The sequence below is a fragment of the Balaenoptera borealis genome (genome assembly GCF_965194805.1).
Source record: "Balaenoptera borealis genome assembly, chromosome: 13".
NCBI lineage: Eukaryota > Metazoa > Chordata > Mammalia > Artiodactyla > Balaenopteridae > Balaenoptera > Balaenoptera borealis.
Window position 1 is genome coordinate 106,115,175 of NC_138870.1, and position 22,133 is coordinate 106,137,307.

Here is a 22,133-nt window from a genome sequence, read left to right on the forward strand (position 1 = left end):
TCGTTCTACCCCCGCCCCGGCCCCGCCCGGTAGAGAGAGGCACGAGTGGGGCGGGCAGCACCTTTATTCCAGCCCAGGCACCCGCCACGCCACACAGGCCTCAGGCGTCCTGGTAGTAGTTGTTGAAGTTGATGCGCAGCAGGAAGTCCTCCAGGTGGGGCTGGTAGCCGCGGTTCACCAGCTTGCTCACCACTGGAGGGAGGGGGGTCCGTGAGCAGCTCAGCCCCGCCCCCGCCCCACCTGCCCCTGCCCGGCCCAGGGGAGGGGTCACCTTTGAAGAGGAAGTGGGAGTAGTACTTGAAGGTGCTGTAGGACTGCTGCATGAGGGCGAAGCTGGGGTGCTCGGGGCCGCGGGGGCCGCTGGCCGGGCCCCAGGGCTGGGAGATGAGCTGGCTGCGGAACTTGAGGACCAGGCTGAAGATGCTGTGGATGATGTTCATGACGGGCGCCGCCTTCTCTGTCAGCAGGCCCCTGGGGGAGCGAGGCGGGGGCTGCGGTGAGCGCGCCCGACCCGGGGGACGCGGCCCCGGCCCCGCACCTCACCTGAAGACAGCCTTGTGCAGGTACTCGGCGTGGGCACGCTGGATCTCCTCTAGGTCACCCACCGAGGCCAGCCTGGCCTGGAACTCACACCAGGTGACATGCAGGATCTGGTTGGCGATGTAGCCCTGGATGACCTTCACAAAGTGCTGCATCTCGTGCTTGAACAGCTGCAGCTGGCGGAACTGCACCGAGCCGGCCGCGTGGCTCACCCGTGCTGCGGGGGGGATGGGGGGGGGGGGGTGGGGGTGTTGAGCTACGGCCACGGGCTGAGGGGACACCGGGGCCCTGCGAGGCTCACCTGTGCGCTTGAGGTGGAAGCAGACATCCTTGAGTGTCCACATCATGAGCTTCAACTGCAACAGGAAGGAGAAAATGCCGCTGTACCTGCTCAAGCAGCCCTCGGTGACCACGATGTTGAGGGGCCAGTCAACCTGCCAGGGAAGCCGACTTAGCACGCCCTGCGTCCCGGGACCGTCCCCCGCCCATCTGCACAAGGGGGCCCTACTCACCTTGTACCTGAGCTCCAGGCAGCTCAGCACGTCCGGGGCATTGGGGGCAAACGTCTCGGGCAGGAACTTGAGGGCGAAGGAGAGGTTGGCGGCGTGCGGGGTGTCGCCGTGCAGGCTGTACTGCAGGGCCTTGCTCAGCACGGAGTTGAGCACCAGCGGGCTGAGGAGCTCCCCAGGCGTCTGTCCCGCCCCGAGCTGCAGCAGCAGGGCACGGGTGTCCCAAGGTGTCCCGAGGCCTCCGGACCCCCTCCCGCAGCCCTACCTGTGCTCGCCCCACCCGGGGCTCACCTTCTCAAAGAGCAGGTCGCTGAGGGACTGCGCAAACTCCCCGTCCTCCATGAGCAGGAAGTGCCGCAGCGCCTCGAAGTGCGCCCCGAGGTGCAGCTCCACGAAGAAGTAGTCAACCGCGGCCTTGTTCACCAGGGAGACGCTGGCAGGAGGGGCCTGGCGTCACTGGCCGGCAAGGCAGGGAAGGCCGGGCAGGAGGGCCGGGCGGGGCGGGCCGGGCGGGCACTCACTGGGCAGCCAGCGGGGCCGTGATGGAGTGCTTCATGAGCACGGGCAGTGGCAGCAGCTCGCTCAGCTGCACCGCGCTCTCGTCCGCGTCTGACTGGGCCCCGGGGTCCTCGGGGAGGGCGAAAGCTCGGGGAAGCCCGTGGTGCAGGAGGCGGGCGACGGGAGGCTCTGCTGCAGGGGTGACACGGACCACGGTCCCGCACCAGGGACACGCCGGCCAGGCTCCCTCCCGCCACGGCCAGCCCACTCACACATGGCCTCGTAGCTGTCCGGGTACTGCTCCAGGCAATACTGCCCCGCCAGGCCTGCCAAGTAGGCCTGCTCCCTGTCCCAGCGCTGGGCCGCCTCCTCGCCAGGGCCTGGGCTGCTCCGGGTGTCCACGCCCTCCTGAGACAACCCAGCCTCAAGGAACCCGCCTGTTCCCCTCGTGTGGAAGAGGATGGACGGGGCGGGGGGAATCCCCCACGTGCTGCCCAGTCCCAGGACGGAGCCCTCACTGCCCACGACAGGCCAGGTGGGGGCAGCGGGCCCACCAGCAGCACACGCTCCCCCGACTCCCGATCCCCAACCCCTGATCACGTCTGCCCTGACCTGTGAGCTCGGAGGGCCACTTGGAGAGAGATCCTGGGAGTCCCCACTCGCCCCCGGGCCTGAGCGAAACAAACGGGGTAGGAGGGGGCATCAGGGCCCAGCACCTGCCGCAGGGCAGTGCCCCACCAAGTCCCCAGGGCAGCCAGCTTCTCACCCGCCCTCCCCCCGCCCCTCCTGGGCTCACGGACGCCCCCCGTCCCAGGACAGCCCTGGGGGCCCCACTGACCTGGCTCCTCAGGGATACCATCTTCCAGAGCAGCGGGTGCAGCCTCCGCAGACAGCAAGGCCTGCAGGCCGCTCTCCTCCCCACGGCCAGAGCCAGGTCCAGCCACTTGCGCACCGGAGCCGCCTGAGGCCGTCTCTGCAGGCAGCCGTGGCTCCTGTTCCCGGGCAGGGCTCTGGGCTCCCAAGCTGAGGCCTGACTGGGACCCATGGTCAGGGGGCGCCCAGGGGGGCCCAGGCACGTTGGGCTCGGCTTCCCCTGAGAGCACCCCCAGCATCACACTGGACTGAGACACGTGTCCATGGACATTCCACCGTGGCCGGGAGGGGGCCACATCCCACACGTTCTCCCCCACCCTGATGCTGGCATCAGACACGTGTCCGTGGACGTTCCACCGTGGCCGGGAGGGGGCCACATCCCACACGTTCTCCCCCACCCTGATGCTGGCATCAGACACGTGTCCGTGGACATTCCACCGTGGCCGGGAGGGGGCCACATCCCACACGTTCTCCCCCACCCTGATGCTGGCATCAGACACGTGTCCGTGGACGTTCCACCGTGGCCGGGAGAGAGCCATTCCAGAAGCATAACCCTCTGTGGGAACACCAGGCTCTGCCACTTGCCCACAGAGCTGCCCCGTGGCCTGGCTGCTCTCCTCCTGGTGGGAGGTGTGCTGGGGGGGGTACGTGTGAGGCAGAGCCACCCGCCCATCTGGGACACACGTGCCTGGCTGCACGTGAGTGTCCTCCCGCAGCTGCTGCCCCTCACTGCCCAAGCTGCCTCCTGCAGTCTGGAGGGCCCCTGGGGAAGCTGGGGCGGCCACAGCCGGCCTCAGGATGGTTCTGAAATCGTACTCCTGTGGCCCGGAGGGCCCCGTGTCCGCTGCTGCGGACGGAGCCAGGGGAGGCAGGTCCGAGCCGATGGTCTGCAGCGCCTCGTCCAGGACGGGGGCCGCGCTGGTGAGCACAGGCTGCTCAGCCCCCTGGGCCGCGGGCAGGAAGTCTTGGATGCTGAGGCCCACAGAGAACGGCCCCGGCTCCTCCGCCTGCTCTGACGGCGGGCCTGCGCCTGGCCCTGAGCCGCAGGCCCCCGCTGCTGGAGACTCGAGGGGCTGCGGCGTCAGCACGCTCTGCCTGTCGGGGCCGTCCCGGGCAGCCTCGTGCTGCTCCTCACGCCCAGAATCGCAGCTGCCGCCTCCGTCTGGAAGCTCAGGGCCCAGAAAGGAAGGCTGAAACACAAGTGCGCGTTGATCCCTCCCATTATCTGGCTCTGTCCCCCAGGTTCAGTTCTGCAACCAGCACCAAAACCCACGCTAGGGGGGCAGTGGGGACACAGGCCAGGCACGGGGCAGCCAGCTCCGAGCCCCACCCTACATGCCCTGGATCCTGCCCCAGCCCCTCGCCCGGGAGCGGGCACTCACCTGGGAGCGGGCACTCACCTGGGAGCGGGCACCCGGGAGGACGGCCAGCGGCTCCAGGGGCTTCCCCTCAGCCATGTCTTCCAGCAGCTCCTGAAATTCAACCAGCAGGATGTGCGGCGGCAGCCGTGGGGGTGGAAGCCACAGCCCCACGGCCCGCGCCTGTCGGGCACCACGATGCGGCGGGGCTCACGCGGCACTTGGCTCGCAGCCCGGCTGGCGCCTGGCACCACCTGTGTCGTCTGAGGGCAGCACGGCCTCTCCCGGTCACAACCCTTCTGAGCACGTGATGAGAGCCTTACTCATCCTCCTCCAGCGGGCACACAGGAAGGTCTGCGTGCGACCTCAGGGGCTTCTGAGGCCCCGGGGGGCCGGGGAAGAGCTCCCGGGTGAACGGCAGCGCTACCTGAACGCGTCTCTGATCTTCCAAGAGAAACCGAAGCCGAGCGCCGGCCAATCTGTGCCTCCGGACCGTCCACAGCGCCTTCCGCTCCCGCCGAGCTGCCTCTGCGGACAGCTGGCTGTAATGATCCACCAGCGCCTGCCTGGAGCCACCAACAGGGGACCGGTCACCACGGGCACCCCACCGTCCAGCCAGTGCCCCGTGGGCTGGATGCTCTCCGTGGCAGAGGCCCCCGATGGGCAGGCCACACGCCCAGCGCCTTCCCCGGCCAGGCAGCTGCTGCCGCAACACCTGCAGGGGCCTCGCTGGGCAGGTCTTTCTGGCCCCCAGACGAGGAGCCCCCAGAGGGCAGGCCCAGTGAATTCACTCTGCTGAGTGAACACCAGAATGAGCGCCTACACAGCCTGAGGCAGAGGGACTGGCGAGGGGCCGGGGGCTGCCCAGGCCCTCTAGGAGGTAAGGCCTCGCTTTCTCAGCCGCATAAAAGGCAACTTCCCGTTCCGCTGAAGCAAACCCCAGAGAACTGATTGTTAATGCAAAAGGGTACACAGGGTGCAGTGTAAACATTTTATTTGCTTAATTCAAAGCTGGCCTGGCATGTCAACACCCAACGATTTTGATCCTCTCGCCATCAGGAAACTGGTTTCAAACCTGGACCGGCCATTTTTAATTCGGTTGCCACAGGCCAGGGACACAGCCTCTACACCTAGTTTCCTCCTCGTGTAAACAGGTGAATAACATCTACTCACATGCGCACACACACACGTGTGTACACACAAGACAGCACGGAGGCACGTGCGCTCATCACTTGCTGGCTCCGTCACAGCTCCATAAACCGTCCCCAAGGTCAGGACAACTGAGACCCCGAGACAATGAGTAGGAAGGGACAGCCCCTCCCACAAAGGGCCCCCCTTCGAGATGCCAGCTCTGCTGCCAGCTTATGGGAAATGCAGGGGAGGGCGGGACAAGCTGATGGCACAGCAAGAGACAGACTCTCAGGTACTGTGCTGGAGAAATTCCTGTCTCTCTGTCAAGCTGCTAACAGGTTTAAGAATAAATTAGAAAAACAGGAGCTGTTTAACTTAAAAGAAACAAAGAGACAGAGAGGCGACAGGAACACAGTGTGTGGACCGATCCTGAACCCCAATCCACACAAACCGACCGCAAGAAGACATTCTGAGTTCAGACCACTACTCTTCCAGCCTGAACGTACACCTGAAAGGTTTCAAAATAAAAGGTAAAGGGCCATCACAGAGATCAAATGAGCCACGGTGTCCCCGCGGTGCCCTCGTCCCAGGGAGGCCGACCCGGAGTGGCCACTGCGCCCGCGGCCGCCTACCTGGCCTTCCTCTCCAGCTGCTCCTCCAGGGCCTTCAGCCTCCTCTGCCGGTCCCGGAGCTCGCGGGCGTAGCTGAAGTCATCATCCAGCTCCTCCTGCCTGGCCACCCGGCGGCGCTGCACAACACCCCCCCGCCGGCCCCAGTGGTGAGGCCGACTCCCCGAGCCTGGGCCACCCGCGGGCCAGCCCCACTCACCTCCCGGTCCTTCACAAACTGCCACCCCGGGCCAGCCCCACTCACCTCCCGGTCCTTCACAAACTGCCACCCGCGGGCCAGCCCCGCTCACCTCCCGGTCCTTCACAAACTGCCACCCGCGGGCCAGCCCCGCTCACCTCCCGGTCCTTCACAAACTGCTCCTTCAGCCTCTGAAACTGCTCCCGCTTCTGGGCGTCCAAGGCCATCCGCTCAGACAGCTGCCGATCTGCGACGAGAGAGTAGGGGGCACGTGATGAGCAGCCCCAGCAGGCAGCCCCCCGACACAGAGGGGGACCCGAGCCACACGCACCGCTGAGCGCGCTCAGGACCCTGGACGCAGCTTCCCGGGCCTGGACAATTAATTCTTGTTTTGCAATTTCCATTCGTAATTCCTGAAAAAGACCACCAGTGATTGATGCATCTAATCCTCCCTCCCGTGCCCCTGGGACGGCCTGGGAGAGGGGTCCGCTCAGACCCCGGGTGGGCTCCGGGGGCACGGTGCCCGCCCCACACAGTGGTGAGGCTGGTTCCCAGGCAGTCGACACACTCTCCCAGAGCAATCTGGGGCCAGGCCAGGGCGCTCCAGTGGGGTATACAGCCTCCTGCACCTCCAGCGCTCCCCGCCACCCCACCACTTGTTCTCTGGGGTCTGCCCGGCCCACATCTCCCCGCTGCCCACCAGGTGCCGGGCCAGGAAGGACTTTCCATCAAACCCCTCCCCAGTCCACAGGAGGCGCACAGCTTGGGCCCCAGTATACCTGCCCCTCCTGAGCAGGAGGGGAGCCCACTGTCCAGCCCACCCTGGGAGGAGAGAGGAGCGGGAGGCGCAAGGCCAGGCCCGTGGCCCAAGGTGCCCCCTCACCTTCTCCTCCTTGCTGATGGAGCTGTGGCGCGCCACCCTCTCCATCCGGCCCACGTAGGTGGCACAGTCCTTCTCGATGTCCTTCAGCTCCTCGAGGGAGAATATCACCAAGATGCGAGGGACGGGGACATCGGAGCAGCAGAGGTAATGCTGCCGAGGAGGGAGGACCTGCCATGAGCCCAGAGGCACTCAGACCCACACCCCTCTCTGCCTCCCTGTTTCTGGCGACCCACGCGGACAGCCTGCTTCCCCGGAGACGCTGCACTCCTCACTGACATCCTCCACGGCTCCGGGACGTCACAGGCTGGGTGGCTTCCGCCCAGGCCAAGGCTGCCCTGTGGCAGAGGCCAGGTCTGGCTCCCACAAGTAACACTTCAGAAGAAGCCGCCAAGAGCCGGACACACTCACACGCGCTTGCTAAGGTCAGCTCAGACGGGACTGCCCCGGCCGCCAGCCCTCTCCCCAGGGCCCAGCCCACCATGTAGTCCCGCCCCCCCCAGAGCCCCACCTCCCCGCAGCCAACCTCTAGGCTGCTCCTGGGGGCTCACCAATATGGGTCTCCTCCCCTGCATGGGCCGCTCCCACCCAGCCCTGAGCCTGTCCTGGCCGCTCCAGTCTGGTCTCAGCCCTGCACTCAGCCGGCTGCTGCCCCCTGATCCGGCCTGCACCCGGCGCTTCCACTGCCAGGAACCCCCAGGTCCACACACCTGGCCAGCCTGCTCAGACATCAGACAGCGCCTCCAGGCAGAGGCTGCCGGTCCACACCCCACCAGGTGACCACTGCCACCTGGCCATCTTCCACAGAGCCTCAGCCGCATGGAGCACAGCCAAGCCCTGTGACCCCTGCACACGACTCCCTGGGTCCACCTTCCTGGCGACGCAGCCCACCCCTGTCCTGCCGGGGCAGCTTCCAATGCGGAGGGCGGGGGGAGGAGCCCACTGCCTCCTTGGCCTCTGAAATGCCCTCAGCTCTCCTCCCGTCTGTGAACAAGTGCCCAGAAACTCAACTGAAGCTGAGCTCATGAAACTCTCAAGGGAAACTGAGGGAGAGGTCACCACGACCCCTGGTCCAACACAGCTGACCCAGAGCTCAGGACAGATGGCCAGGCCTCAGGGGGCCGGGGCTGGCAGGCGACAGGCGGGCAGCGTGCTGCAGGTGGCGCGCGCCAACCCCTCCTCACCCGGGGGCAGCAGAGCTTCAGCAGGTTGATGGTCTTCCCGCAGACGTACACGTCGTGGGCAACGTGCCTCAGGAACACGGGGACGCAGTCCTCCACCTCTTTGGAGATGAGCACGTAGCCGTGGGTCCAGTAAAACTTATCTACGTGCGGGACGGGACAGCCGGGTCTGCGTCTCACCACGGCCCTGACCCGCCTGAGGGTGTGGGGTCCCAGCTGGCAGCCGGCCACCACCTACCTCTGAAGCCCAAGTACTCATGGTTCACCTGGATCATGAACTCGCCGTAAACGTCTCTGAAGACCCCACTGTACACCCAGTCGTGGATGAACCTGCCAGGGCGGGTGGGCCAGTGGTGAGGCGGGTGGCACCCACGGGGGTAGAGAGCTGCGCCCCGGAGCCCACAGTCCGAACCCCCCATCCCGCCCTCCCCGCGCCGCCCCGATCTCTGATCCCTGCGCCGAGCAGGCGCCCCGAGCCCGTGCGGCCCCCACCGCGTGTAGGGCTCGCAGCTGGTCTTCAGCAGGGACAGCAGGACCGGGTAGTGTTCGTTGCTGCAGTTATCCAGGGCCTCCTGGTACAGGTAGGAGAGCAGCCTCACCCCCTGCGGGCGGCAAGGCGAGGGCTCAGCGCACACGGCACAGGCAGCAGGCGGGGAGCCCTGCCCGTCCCCCGGCGCCGGCCAGGCCCACACCCAGCAGGAACCCAGACTCACAGTGGGGAACGCAGCCCCGGGCGCTCCGCCCCCAGCGCCCAGGAGTCCAGTGCCGACACCGCAGAGCTCAGCCAGGTACCTGGACACACAGGCCGGTGAGACCAGGTGAGCAGAACACGTCCCAGACCCTCCTCTGCCTGTCCAGATGGCCTGACTTTAAAACCACCTGCACCTCAAGGACCTCAGGTGTGAGCCTCCTGCCGGGCCCCTCCCAGGGCGCCCCACGCATCTCCACCTCCTTCCCAGGTCTGGCCAAGACTGAATTCCCCTGAGTCCACCACCCTTCCCCAAACCTGCCACTCTCCCGCCTCCCCCAGGCTGCCACCTCCTCTGCCCTGGATGGCTGCCAAGTCCCCGTCGGGGCCCTCGCCCCCGACACCCCGCTTCAGGCCGTGCTCCACACGGCAGCGCGGCCCCCGACAGCACCCTCCAGACGCCCCCAGGCTCCCATCTCCAGCCCCGGGACCTCCACACTCTTTCCCCTCTGCCTGCAAGAACTCCTCTCCCACTGAACCCCTCAGCCCGCCCCAGCCCCCCACTCTGCCTTCTCCAGGTGGCACCTGCCAGCGGGCCTCGGCCTGGCGTTTACTAACTGGCTCCTGGGTGCCAGGGGCCGGGTCTGTCTGTAGGCACCCTGTGTGCCTGTCAGGCAGGAGCCCCCGATCCTGGGCAGGGCCCGCATGGTGGGCTGCCAACAGACAGCACCCAGCACCTCGTGAACTCAGCTGGGTCAAGGGGCTGTCCAGACGCCCGCCAGGAGGGCTGATTTCATGGCTGCCCACCACCCAGCAAGCCCCACGCCTGCCCCTGTCCAGCTACCAGGCTGCCGTGCTGAGGCTCACCTGAGCTGCCGGCCCAGTTTCTTGAAGAGAAAGCCGATGGTGAGGAGGCTCAGGGTGGGCGGGGTGGAGAGCACACAAGCCCGGTAGTACTGCAGGTACCTCCTCAGGCCGCTGGTGAAGGCCTGCGGGGCAGGGGGCAGGGGGCAGGGGGCTGGGAGGAGGGCGGCCGGGCGCTGAGGCACTGCCACCAAGCTCAGAACCGGAGCGCGAGCTGGTGCAGGCAAAAGGCAGGGCTTCCACCCCCAGCCCTGGGGCTCCGTGCTCCAAGGAACGGGCATCTGTGGGTCACGTGCAGACACCCAGCCTGGCCGGGAGCCCGAGGCCACTGCAAATCCTGTCCCCGCAGCCAGGGCCAGCTGCACCGGGAAATCGGACCCTGCGGATCCCAAGCAGCTGGGCTCTGCGCACAGACGCCAGCCCTCAGAGGGTCTCTGGCTGCTCAGACCACTGGGGTCTCGAGGACACACGTGTTCTGGGCAGCACCACAGCAGCACGGCCCCAGCTCAGCTCACGCCGTTCCAGGAGGTCTGCGTGGAACACTCCAGAACAAACGTCAGGCACCCACCAGCAAGGAGACGGCCGTCCCGCCCTCACACCCCAGAGAGCCGACACAGCAGTCCTGTCTTGGTTTCCTTCCGCCCTCCCAGCCCTGTGGGACCCGTCCTAGAACCTGAGCCTCATCACGTCACCCCAGCAACCCCGCCGCGGTGCCCGCGCCCTTCTCTCAGTCTGGATGCCCCTCCCACGCAGCTGCCCCCGCTGTCCTGGGGGCTGTGGCCCGCGAATGGGCCAAAGACAAGGCTTTCAAGAGGACCTGGTTCAGCCCCACGCCAGGGACCCAGTGGGGAACAGGCAGCATGGGCCCCCCACACACCGCCTGGCCTGCCCCCGGGGCCCCCAGCACTGGCCACACCTGCCTCACACTCTCTCGTGGCCCCAACACGTCTGCCCCAGGCTTCCAGTGAAGTGACGGGCCAGGTAAGGCGTAATCGCCGGCCACCCCACTCCTGACGGGTAACTGACGGGTTTTGGACGTCACCGAGGAGAACACTGTTTGTGCTCAGAGGCCCTGGTGCGGGACCTGCGGACGGCTCTCAGGCACGCCTGCAGCAGCGTGAGGCGGGGCCGTACCTGGAACACGAGGCCCTCGCTGCACGAGGCGTCCAGCACAGGCTGCAGAGAGAAGTGGCTCAGGCGCGCGTAGTGGGTCCCGCACTCGGCCACCTCCGAAAGGAGGCCGCTGACGCTCTCGGGGGACGCTCCTGAGACGTGGACGCCCTGCTTCACCGTGAAGGCCGGAGCTGGCTGCGCAGGACAGAGGGGAGGTCGCTGGGGCCGGGTATCCAGAGCCCCACGTGGTGCTGCATCCCATTCCAGCCCTGCACCCAACCACAGCGCTGCCCACAGCGCCCCCAAGACCAGGTGCCCCGACCCAGACACACACAGGAGAGGGTGCAGGAGGCAGAAGGCCTTCCAAGCTACCTGAGGAGGGCACACAAACACCTGCTTGGGGCTGAGGCTGTAAGAAAGTGCTTGCCGTTAGATCTGGCAATTCAACTCCCAGGCACCTGTCCCAAGGAAATAATGGAAAAGGCACACAAATATCTGCCATGGCATGCTCCCCACAATATGGCTGACAACCGCAGAGCACGGAAACGACCTAAGAGAGGGCTGACTGCAACCAAACTCGTGGGATGCGGTGAAAGCAGTGTGAACAGGAAAACGCGCAGCTGGAGGCACCTGCATTAACAAGAAGGCGGTCTCAAATACATACCCACGCCGTACACCCTAATGAAGCAGACAAAGAGCAAATGAAACCCAAAGCTAACAGAAGAAGAGAAACAATAAAAAAGGGAACAGAGGGGCTTCCCTGGTGGTGCGGTGGTTAAGAATCAGCCTGCCAGTGCAGGGGACACGCGTCGAGCTCTGGTCCGGGAAGATCCCACGTGCTGTGGAGCTACTGAGCCTGCGCACCACAAATTCCGTGCTCCGCAACGAGAGAAGCCACCGCAATAAGAAGCCCACGCACCACAACGAAGAGTAGCCCCCGATCGCCACAACTAGAGGAAGCCTGCACACAGCAACGAAGACCCAACGCGGCCTTAAATTAATTAATTAATTGATTGATTGATTGAAAAAAAAAAATAGGCTGGGACCAGCACAACACCTCCCAACAAGTTAAGATGGTAACTGTTAACGTCATGTGAATTTTATAATTTAAAGAAAATAAAATCAACAAAAACCCAAAAATGAAAAGTCCAACACCATATGGCTTCACTGGTAAATCGTACCAAACAATTAAAGAACTACCACCAGTTATTCTTAAACTCTTCCAAAAATTAAAGAGGAGGGAACACTTCCTAATTCTAAGAGGCCAGTATTGCCCTGATGCCAAAGCAAGATAAAGACATTACAAGGAAAAGACTACAGGCCAACATCCCTTATGAACACAGGTGCAAAAATCCTTGATAAAATATTAACAAACTGAATCTATCAGCATGTTAAAGGATCATACACCATGACCACGTGGGTTTTATCTCAGGAATGCAAGGGTAGTTCAACATACAAAACTCAATGTAGGGACTTCCCTGGTGGTGCAGTGGTTAAGAATCCCCCTGCCAATGCAGGGGACACAGGTTTGATCCCTGGTCCGGGAAGATCCCACATGCCACAGAGCAACTAAGCCCGTGCGCCATAACTACTGAGCCTGCACTCTAGAGCCCGTGAGCCACAACTACTGAGCCCGTATGCCACAACTACTGAAGCCCGCGTGCCTAGAGCCCATGCTCCGCAGCAAGAGAAGCCACTGCAATGAGAAGCACGCACACTGCAATGAAGAGTAGCCCCCGGCTTTCCACAGCTAGAGAAAGCCCACACACAGCAATGAAGACCCAAGGTAGCCAAAAATAAATAAATGAATAAATTTATTTTTAAAAAATCAATGTAATACACCACATTAATAGAACGAAGGAAAAAATTATATATGATCATCTCAGCTGATGCAAAAAAAACTGACAAAACTCAATACTTTTTCATGATAAAAACACTCAGTAAACTAGGAAAAGAATGGAACTTTCTCAACAGGATAAAGGTCACGTGTGAAAAACCCACAACTCCCATGACACTCAGTGGTGAAAGACTGAAAGCTTTTCCCCTAGGATAAGGAACAAGGCAAGGATGCCTGTTTCACCACTTCTGCTCAACATAATACTGGAAGTCCCAGCCAGAGCAATTAGGTAAGAAGAAGAAAATTTAATATCCATATTGGAAAGGAAGAAGAAAATTATCTGTCTGCAGATGACATGATCTTATATACAGAAAACACTAAAGAATCTACAAAACACCTGTTAGAACTAATAAACGAATTCAGCAAAGTTCCAGGATATGAAATCAACATACAAAAATCAGTTGTATTTCTATACACTTGCAACGAACAATCCAAAAAAAGGAAACTAAGAAAACAATTCCATTTACAAATGTAATATAAGAATAAAATACTTAAGAGATAAATTTAACTGAGAAGGCAAAAGACTTGTTACAGTGAAAACTAGAAAACATTGCTGAAAGAAATTAAAGACCTAAATAAATGCGAAGACATCCGATGTTCATGGACTGGAATGTCTAATAATGTTAGGATAATAATACACCCAGGGAATTCCCTGGCTGTCCAGTGGTTAAGACTCAGCACTTCCACTGCAGGGGGCACGGGTTCAATCCCTGGTCAGGGAACTAAGATCCCACATGCTGTGCGGTGTGGCCAAAAAAAAAATAATAATAATAATAACACACCCAAATCGATCTATGGATTCAATGCAATCCCTATCAATATCCCAATGGTGTTTTTAGCAGAAATAGGAAAAACCATCTTAAAATTCATAGTGGTATTGCAAGGGACCCTGAATAACCACAACAATCTTAAAAAAAACTCACACCTCCCAAGGTCAAAACTTCCTACAAAGTTACAGTAATCAAAACAGTGTAGAACTTGGGGAGTTCCCTGCTACCTTAGTGGTTAGGACTCAGCACTTTCACTGCAATGGGCCGGGTTCAATCCCTGGTCAGGGAACTGAGATCCCACAAGCTGCGCGGCACGGCACCCCAAAAAAACAAACCAGTGTAGTACTGACATTAGGACAGACATGAAGACCAGTGGAACAGAAGAGAGTCCAAAAATAAACACTCACATATATGGTCAATTAATGCATAAGGATACCAAGACCATACAATGGGGAAAGAACAGTCTTTTCAACAAATGGTGCTCAGTAAACAGAACATCCACGTGCAAAAGATCTGAGTTGGACCCTCCCCCTGCACCATATACAAAATTAACTCAAAATAGATCAAATATCTAAACTTAAAAGCTAAAACAATAAACTCTTGGAAGGAAACATAGAGACCTTGAATTTGGTGATTTCTTTTTTTTTTTTTATAATTAATTCTAGGGCTTTCTTTCTTTTTTTTTTTTTTTTTAATGCTATTCTTGTCTGCTTACATTCTTTTTTTTAATGTATGTATGTATGGCTGTGTCGGGTCTTCGTTTCTGTGCGAGGGCTTTCTCTAGCTGCGGCAAGCGGGGGCCACTCTTCATAGCGGTGCGGGGGCCACTCTTCATCGCGGTGCGCGGGCCTCTCATTGCCAAGCACAGGCTCCAGACACGCAGGCTCAGCAATTGTGGCTCACGGGCCGAGTTGCTCCGCGGCATGTGGGATCCTCCCAGACCAGGGCTCGAACCCGCATCCCCTGCATTGGCAGGCAGATTCTCAACCACTGCGCCACCAGGGAAGCCCTTGGTGATTTCTTAAATATGACACCAAAGGTACAGGCAACGAAAGAAAGAAAATAAATAAACTGAACTTCATCAAAATTAAAAACGTCTGTACTTCAAAGGATACTATCAAGAGAGTGAAAAAACAACCTACAGAATGGGAGAAAATATTTGCAAATCATATATCTGATAAGGGATTAATATCCAGAATGTATAAAGGACTCCTACAACTCAACGGCCCAATTCAAAAATGGGCAAAGGACATGTGAGAACACAGTAAGAAGGCAACTGTCTGAAAGCCAAGGAGAAAGGCCTCAGGAGAAACTAATTCTGCAAGCACCTTAACCTTGTACCTCCAGCATCCAAAACTATGGGAAAATACATTTCCGTTCTCTAAACCCACACCCCCCCAAAAAAAAGGCAAAGGACTAGAATAAACATTTCTTCAAAAAAGATATACCCGTGAAAAATTGCTCAGGACTTCCCTGGTGGGGCAGTGGTTAAGAATCCGCCTGCCAATGCAGGGGACATGGGTTGGAGCCCTGGTCCAGGAAGATCCCACATGCCACAGAGCAAAGAAGCCCGTGCGCCACAACTACTGAGTCTGTGTGCCACAACTACTGAAGCCCGTGCGCCTAGAGCCCATGCTCCACAACAAAAGAAGCCACCGCAACGAGAAGCCCGTGCATCGCAACGAAGAGTAGCCCCGCTCGCCGCAACTAGAGAAGGCCTGCGCACAGCAACGAAGACCCAACGCAGCCAAGACTTAATTAATTAATTAATTAAAAACAAAAAGGGAAAAAAATCTTTAAAAAAATAAATGCTCAGCATCATTAGTCATGATGGAAATGCAAATCTAAACTACAATGAGATACCACTTCACACCCACTGGGATGGCTATTATTTACCAAAAAAGGGGTGGGGGGATAACAAGTATTGGTAAGGATGCAGAAAAACTGGAACCCCAGGACACTGCTGGAGCGAGTGTAAAAGGGTGCAGCCATGGTGGAAAATAATCTGTTGGTTCCTCAGAAAGTTAAACATAGAATTACTGTATGATCCAGCAATTCCACTCCTAGGAATATATCCAAATGAACTAAAAGCCGGGACTCAAACAGATTCTTGTGCACCCATGTTCACACAGCACTATTCACAATAGCCAAAAGGTGAAATCCACACAAGTGTCCATCAACTTGATGAATGGATAGCAAAATGTGGTCTATATATGCATGGAATACTTTTCAGCCTTAAAAAAGGAAGGAAATTCTGACACTGGTTACAACATGAATGAACTTTGAGAACATTATGCTGAATGAAATAAGTCAGACACAAAAGGACAAACACTGTATGATTCCATTCATATGAGGAAAATCAGAGAGACAGGAAGTAGAAAGGTGGGTGCCATAGGCTGGGGGAGGGGGAAATGGGGAGTCAGTGTTTAACGAGGACAGAGTTTCAGTTTGGGAAGATGAAAAATTTTGGAAATAGTGGGATGATTACACAACATTGTGAATGTAATTAATGCTACTGAATAGTACACTTAATAGTGGGTAAGACGGTAAATTTTAAGTTACGTCTGTTTTACCACAATTTAAAAAGGGTAGAGAGGATTGATTCCACTCCATAGAGAAGGACCATTCACACAACAGAACACTATGAGGCCATGAACACGGAGTCTGGAACAGCGTCCCAGAGGGCACCCCAGCGCCAGCACCAGCACCCGCACCAGCACCGGGACCGCCTGGAGCCGGCTGGAGCGTGTCTGAGCCAAGCCCAGGATGTGCTTCTAGCACACGCTCCACCTGAGAACAGCCCTGGGAAGTACACTGAAGACAGAGACCGGGCACAGGACAAAAGAAGCAGTTGCAGAACAACACATACAAAAGGCTTCATTCCCGTAAACATATCTTTTGTTCAGTAAACACCCAGCAAGAGGCAAAGGCTGGATAAAGTGCAGCGACTGCCCAGCTGAGCCGGCCCCCCGCGGCCAGGAGAGCGACCGGGAGGGCTCAGAGGGCCCCCCAGCCCCGGCACTTCTCGAGGATCTGCGGAAACGGGTACATTTCTCTTCTTTCACTGATGGCAAGAAACAGCTTTTATTCAGTTTTTAAAAGGATGTTAATAAATTAATACTTTTTAGAACTGAAACGAGAAGACGATCACCAGGCAGGAGGCCAAGTCGGCTTCCCGACCACACGCCACCCTGGACTCTGTGGCCGCTGCCCCCCCCCCCCCCAGCGCCCAGGTGTGTCGCGTGTGAGCGTGTCCTTACCTGGCAGAGGGAAAACGTGGCGGACACGACCCCAATCAGGATGTTGAGCGCGTCCTTCACCAGCTCGCACTCCTTCACCAGGACGGGCTGCGGGGCCTGCAGGAGGCCCCCGCCCAGCACCTGCAGCCCCGCTTGGCAGAGCCGGCAGGACCTGTCGAAGGCGGCCCTTCCGGCCTCGGTGAGGTAGGGCTCCTCTCGGTGGCCAGGCGGGCTGTGGGGGACAGAGGGGGGCAGCGAGCGGACGTGAACAGAAGGCGGGACAAACAGCGGTTCAAGAGCATAAAACGTCTAAGACCAGGTGTGACTCCCCACGGCCCCAGCCCCCCGGCAGCGCGCGGCAGGCAGGCAGTCAGCGCCGCGCAGAAAGGGTCCAGAAGCAGCAGCAAATGCCCGCACCGCCCAGCGCCTCCGGGCACACGGCGGTCCTCCGGCCGACCACTCGCTCGCGATGGCCTCTACGTGGGAAACAACACCCAAGCTCGGAGCAGAACATTAACAACAGCGCACGTGTCCATCGCCAGAGGAGTGGATAAAGACGTGATCCGTCCACACGAGGGAACTGTTATCCAGCCTTAAAAAGAAAGGAAATTCTGACACAACGTGTCAGATACTACAACATGGAGGAACGCTGAGGGCGTGATGCTAAGTGATACAAGCCAGTCACGAGAGAACAAGTACTGAGTGACCCCGCTCCTGTGGGGTCCCTGAAGTAGTCACACCACAGAGACAGAAAGGAGAAGCGTGGGGGCCAGAGGCTGGGGGAGGGGGAGTGAGTGTGTAATGGGGACCGAGTCTCAGTTTGGGAGGATGAAAAAGTTCTGGAGACGGATGGTGGTGATGGTCACACCACATGAATGTCCTTAATGCCACTGAACCGTACACTTAAAAAGGGTTAAGATGTTAAATTTTATGTTACGGGCATTTTATCCCCCTCCCCCCAGAAAAGCACAAAGAACGTACAGAGCAAAAAGTCTCCTGCAATTCCAGGAGAAATCAGGGGGGCTGGGTCTCACAGAGCGTGGCTCTGGGCACACGTCCACCCCTGAGGTCTTTGCCTATAGGGGTCCTGTAGGAAGTTCAGGAACTACCAGTGTCTGCCCAGCCCAGTCACACTGTTCAAAAAAGGCCAAAAAGACAGTATCACTTCTTAAATATTCCTTTGGAAACCATCAACCCCTACTGAAAGTATGAAAGAATCGTTTTTTAAAATCCACTGGAAAAAGTAATTTCTTAATAAAAGGAGCCCAGGAAAAATCTCAGAACTTGTTAAAACCAAAAATGCTTTTTAACGAACACTGCACCATAATGCGCTCCTTCCCTCATCGAGCAAGTGTCTGAGAGCAGCGGCCAGAGCAGGACGAGCGCAGTCCTGTCCTCACGGGGCAGGTGCAGGTGCGCAGACACAAGCTACAAGGAGGCGCGACTCACCGCCCAGGACACGGTCCCGGCCCCGGCAGCAAGGCCACGCTGGAGCAGCGCCCCTGGCGGAGGGAGCGGCCTGTGTGAAAGCCCAGAGACAGGAAGAGAAAGGGGCCAGGTGCTGGGGGCTCAGTGTGGGGAGGGCGAGGGCAGGGGCCGGCGGTCCACAGTCCAGATGGGGAGGCGGGGAGGCCGTGAGGCGTGGCAGGGGGAGTGGCGGCGCACCTCTGATCTCCATCCCTGGAAAGTGGTGCTGGCCGAGTGGAGGACAGCCGAGTGGGCAGGAGAAGCGGGCAGGCCAGTCCTGAGTGCCCCGATCAGCAGGTGGGGCCCAGCCGGGCTACGACACCAGCCCACACTCCCTCGGGGCAGGAAGAGCTCGAGGAAAGGAGGAGACTCGGAGCTCCAGGGTCCTTCCGAACGGCCCTCCAGGGGGTCCCCGGGGGGGTGCATGTGCTGCGGGCGCCATCCCACCGCGCACTTGAGTGCTAGGCTCCTGCCCACTCTTCCAGGGTCAACTCCCGACCACTGTGGCCACACGAGCCTTTCGGTGGCTCAGAGCTGAGGGAGGAGAGTCCGTGAAGGAAAACAAACTCACACCTGTCCCCACAGAGAACCTGGCCTTTAACATCAATGAAACCACTTCCCCAGAAAGGGCGACAGACGCAGAGGACTCCTGGCAGCAGGGAGACCGACGCTGGCTCACAGGCTGAAGCACAGGGGCGGGGGCCCTCTGGGGGTTCTCAAGGCGAGGGCAGAGTTCACAATCCAGGGGCTGCAGGTGGGCAGGGAGCCTCCACTGCCCGCTCGTCAGAGCCCCCGGCAGGGAACCAGCAGGCGGCTGGGATTTCACTGCAACGAGTTCCCAAGTTCTCCAAATGAACCTGAGTGACAGGCCTCAGGGGTTGGGGCACCAGGTTATGATGGAGCAGGCAGTGGAAGAGCCTGGGGGGAGTGAGCTCAGGCCGTGCCCAGCCGCGAGGCGGCCGGGCGTCTCCTGCGGGAGCGCGGGGCACAGGCCAACGCGCTGGCTGCCGTCCTCCTGGAAGGGACACCGCGAGGTACTCCTCACGCTGGAGCTGTGGGGTCAGTTCTGCTTTCGGGGGACACTGAGGAGATTAAGCGCATTCAGAAAAAGGGACGAGGATGTTGACCAGCTGAGCAACCATGTCTCCTGAACAGTGACCTGCAAAACTGAGCCTAGCAAAGTGGGAACTGCTAAATGAAATAGCGCTAGCGAAGATTTACAAAAGAAAGTAGTAGCTGCTTGATGGCCAGTGTTTAGACTTGTGAGGGGTGAGCAAACAGCGGAGTGATTAGATTTGCTTTGTACACACAAGACAGGGTGAAGACTTAACAGGAAGTCACAGGGCAGAGAAGCCCCTCAAAGACAAGACAACCACCAAAACCGACGGTGCTTGGGGAAGCAGGAGGCTGGCCCTGCCTGGAGGAATCCACGTGGGGGAAGACGACCACGCCAGGAAAGCTATCCCAGCAGGAGCAGGGCCCACACAACACCCCCGAGTGCGGGCTCGTCCTTGGGAGACCCTGCAGGAGCCGAGGCTGCACCAGAAGACACTCGGCTCCCTGTGAACCCCACCTCTCTCACTCAGTGCTCCCCAAACGGGCATCCCACAGAAATGCCGCAGATGAGATGCAACAAGAGTATCCCATGACCAAACATTTGGGAAATGTGTCCTCTACCCCCACTCTGGGAGGTTGCGAGACACCAGCACACTACAGACTGAGAGGTCCTGTGTGCAGAGGCCGTGGACGGGAAGAGCCCCAATCAGGGAAACACTGCGATGACCGAACTTCTCACCAGAGAGGACCACCCTCAGTCGTTCTAGATGTGAAGAACGTTCCCTCGTCAGCACCCCATGCCCGGCACTGACCACACAGCCTGCCAGGCCGCCCTCAGACACCTCGGACTGGGAGCCACCGTGGCCAGGATGTAATTCAGTTGCCAACTGACCACTCGGACTGCGAAATGTGATGTGCAGAAGTTACTGGTTCAGTGGGAACCTCCAGAGGCCCAAGAGCCCTTTCCCCCTGCACTTCTCTCAACCCCTAGAGTGCAGACAACTTGTACACAGCTTGACTGAAACTTCCAGGTTCCTAATCCCAACCACCTGGGCTCTCCGAGTAAAGGCCAGGTTCACCTGGGGTCGGGGGGTGGGGGGGGAGGGCACTGTGCATTTTAAGGCAAAGCTCACGAACCATCCAACTTGCTCCCAGCACCTCCGCTTGCTGGCCTCGTAGGTGAGTACAGCGTCCCACAGGTCAATGTCTGGAGTCACGCCCGGCTCAGACTGGGAATCAGGAGTCAGATTGGATGCTGATTGGAACCCTTCATCTTCCGACTGATCCACGCTCGAAGGGACCTGGAGGCCAAGGGAAAAGGACATTTCACCTGGACGTGGTGTCTAGATTTCACCCGAGTGGGATGACAGTTCCAGGGACGCTTCCATTTACTCTATGGGAAAGACCCGACAGAACCCTTCTTCTATTTTTCTCAAGCACATAAGTAGTACACCATGTTTTCACCCCTAGGGAATCATTTAAGGAATTAAACTAATTCATTACCAATTCTCAATTTCACACAACACAGGCTTGTTGAGGCTCACGAGCCTCAAAATAACTTACAATGACATTTTTCACAAGATGTCTTTGATCTGGAAATCCCATTTTGGGGAACCCAGCATAAAAAATTCATGTAGACACAAGAAAACTCACGTCCGCCAAAATGTCTGCTATAGCATTATGATTGAAAACAATCTAAGTGCCTCACAGTAAGGGAATAACTGAACGATGACAGAGCACCCTTTCAGCAAAGCCGCAAAATGCAAAGGCAAACGACAATTTACTTAATAACGGAAAAATCCCACCTTACCGGGAAAAAAGCATATAACACTGCACGAACAGCACGGACAAATGTTTTTTGCCACCTACAGCTACTGAACACTTGAAACGCAGGGAAGAACCGGATTTATTTCATCTTCATGAACTTGAATTTAAACATCAACTCGAGAACAGAAGTGACTGAACACTAAATACAAGAGGAAAGCGGCACGTGGCCGGGGGCTGCGCGGGAGGGGGGTGGGGTGGGGGTCCGCACCGGCAGCCCCGCCCCACGGCTCAGCCGCCAGTGCCCCGGACTCCAGCTGTCTTCCCTTTGCCCCGATGGAAGGAAGGTCAAACGAGGCCCTTCCCAAGCCCGGGGAGCCGGAGGCAGGAAGCAAACACTCTACCTTGATGGCCAGTCCGGAGAGGTCTGCGCTGTCCGGCACCGGGGGCAGGTCCAGGCGGACGTCCAGGTCGGCCGTGCGGCTGTGCACCAGGGCTCCGAAGAGCGAGACACGGGTGTCCCTCTCAAACCTGTCCCCGCAGGGGTCGCCATACGAGAAGAGCCCGACGGCGGGCAGGCCGGTGCCCGGCGCCGCCTCCATCACCTGCAGCGTCTTCCGGACCAGGTCCCGACAGAAATACTCCTCTCCGGAGATGAGCGACCGCACGTCCGCCTCCAACCCGCTCAGGTCGGCGCAGTCGTAGCCGCCGTAGGGAACGTCTCTCCCGACGGGCCGGCTGTGCAAGAAGAAGTCCCGCCGGCGCCGCAGCATGCGCGGGGGCCCGCTGCCCGCCAGCCGCACCAGCAGGTCCAGCACGGATCCCAGCTCCGCCAGCGGCCGGCGATGCGCGGCCTCCAGCTCCTCCACCAACTCCTCCAGGCGGTCGGCCTCGGCGCCCAGGCCGCTCACTCGCAAGTCGAAGGACAGCATGAGGATCCTGTTTTTCACCGGGAGTCTCGGGAGGCCGGGCTGCAGCTTGCGGGTCTCATCTTGAAAGAGGCTCGTGAACAGAACGTTGTAGGCCACCCTCTTGAGGCTCTGCTTGGCCTTCTTGCGGCTCCCGCGGCGCTGGCCATAGTGAGCCTTCGCGGCCGGCAGGAGGGCCTCGCACAGGTCGTCCACCAGCTGGGGGACGCTGGCCATGCCCCCTCCTCACGCCGGGCCCTCGAGCGCGGCCTGGCTCGCCTTCTCGGGGCCCCGGAGAGGGGACGGCCGGCAGAGGCACCGCCGAGGACGGAGCGTGGGCCAGGCCCACGCGCCCGCTTGCCCGCCGGGTCCCCTCACTCTGGGGACAGCGCGCGGCCCCAGCTCCCGCCACCGCGTCACCACCACGCGACCGGCTACACAGCCGGAGCAAGCGCACCGGAACTGCGTCACCCGGGAGGCGGGCGGCCCGCGCGGAGGGGGCGGAGCCTGGAGGCCGCCTACCAAGGGCACTTCCGGCCTGGAGCCTCGTTCCCGCGGGTGGGGAAACTGGGGCCGTAATCAACTGAGTT

At 59.3% G+C, this 22,133-nt stretch overlaps 1 protein-coding gene across 5 annotated transcripts; it reads right to left on the reverse strand.

Moving 5' to 3' along the window:
- Positions 1-46: 46 nt before the first annotated feature.
- On the reverse strand, positions 47-22,041 carry TUBGCP6 (tubulin gamma complex component 6). 5 transcript variants are annotated; one of them, XM_082350292.1, is made up of 25 exons: positions 21,040-22,041; positions 20,009-20,172; positions 16,370-16,580; positions 10,464-10,637; positions 9,333-9,454; positions 8,491-8,569; positions 8,270-8,379; positions 8,016-8,107; positions 7,781-7,920; positions 6,600-6,749; positions 6,048-6,129; positions 5,875-5,963; positions 5,542-5,657; positions 4,206-4,344; positions 3,821-3,892; positions 2,386-3,610; positions 2,160-2,218; positions 1,820-1,955; positions 1,571-1,739; positions 1,341-1,482; positions 1,053-1,247; positions 842-896; positions 544-757; positions 272-471; positions 47-192 (listed from the first exon to the last, which is right to left on the reverse strand). In XM_082350292.1, the coding sequence occupies exons 1-25, from the start codon at positions 21,778-21,780 to the stop codon at positions 101-103; spliced, it is 4,968 nt and encodes a 1,655-aa protein (XP_082206418.1). In that variant the 5' UTR covers positions 21,781-22,041; the 3' UTR covers positions 47-100. The 5 variants fall into 5 exon arrangements, 4 of the variants coding, with proteins under 4 accessions (XP_082206418.1, XP_082206417.1, XP_082206416.1 ...); XM_082350291.1 differs by having other exon boundaries at positions 842-974; XM_082350290.1 differs by having other exon boundaries at positions 842-974; positions 1,820-2,218.
- Between the last annotated feature and the right edge of the window lie 92 nt (positions 22,042-22,133).

Bases quoted from the DNA above. Each gene is read 5' to 3' on its own strand.
- TUBGCP6 (XM_082350290.1), bottom strand. From the start codon at position 21,780: ATGGCCAGCGTCCCCCAGCTGGTGGACGACCTGTGCGAGGCCCTCCTG. The intron at 10,638-16,369 runs GTAAGGACACGC...TGTCCTGCGCAG, and splicing joins CCACGTTTTCCCTCTGCCAG to CCAGCTCCGGCCTTCACGGT. The intron at 9,455-10,463 runs GTACGGCCCCGC...CCTGCCCCGCAG, and splicing joins GCGAGGGCCTCGTGTTCCAG to GCCTTCACCAGCGGCCTGAG.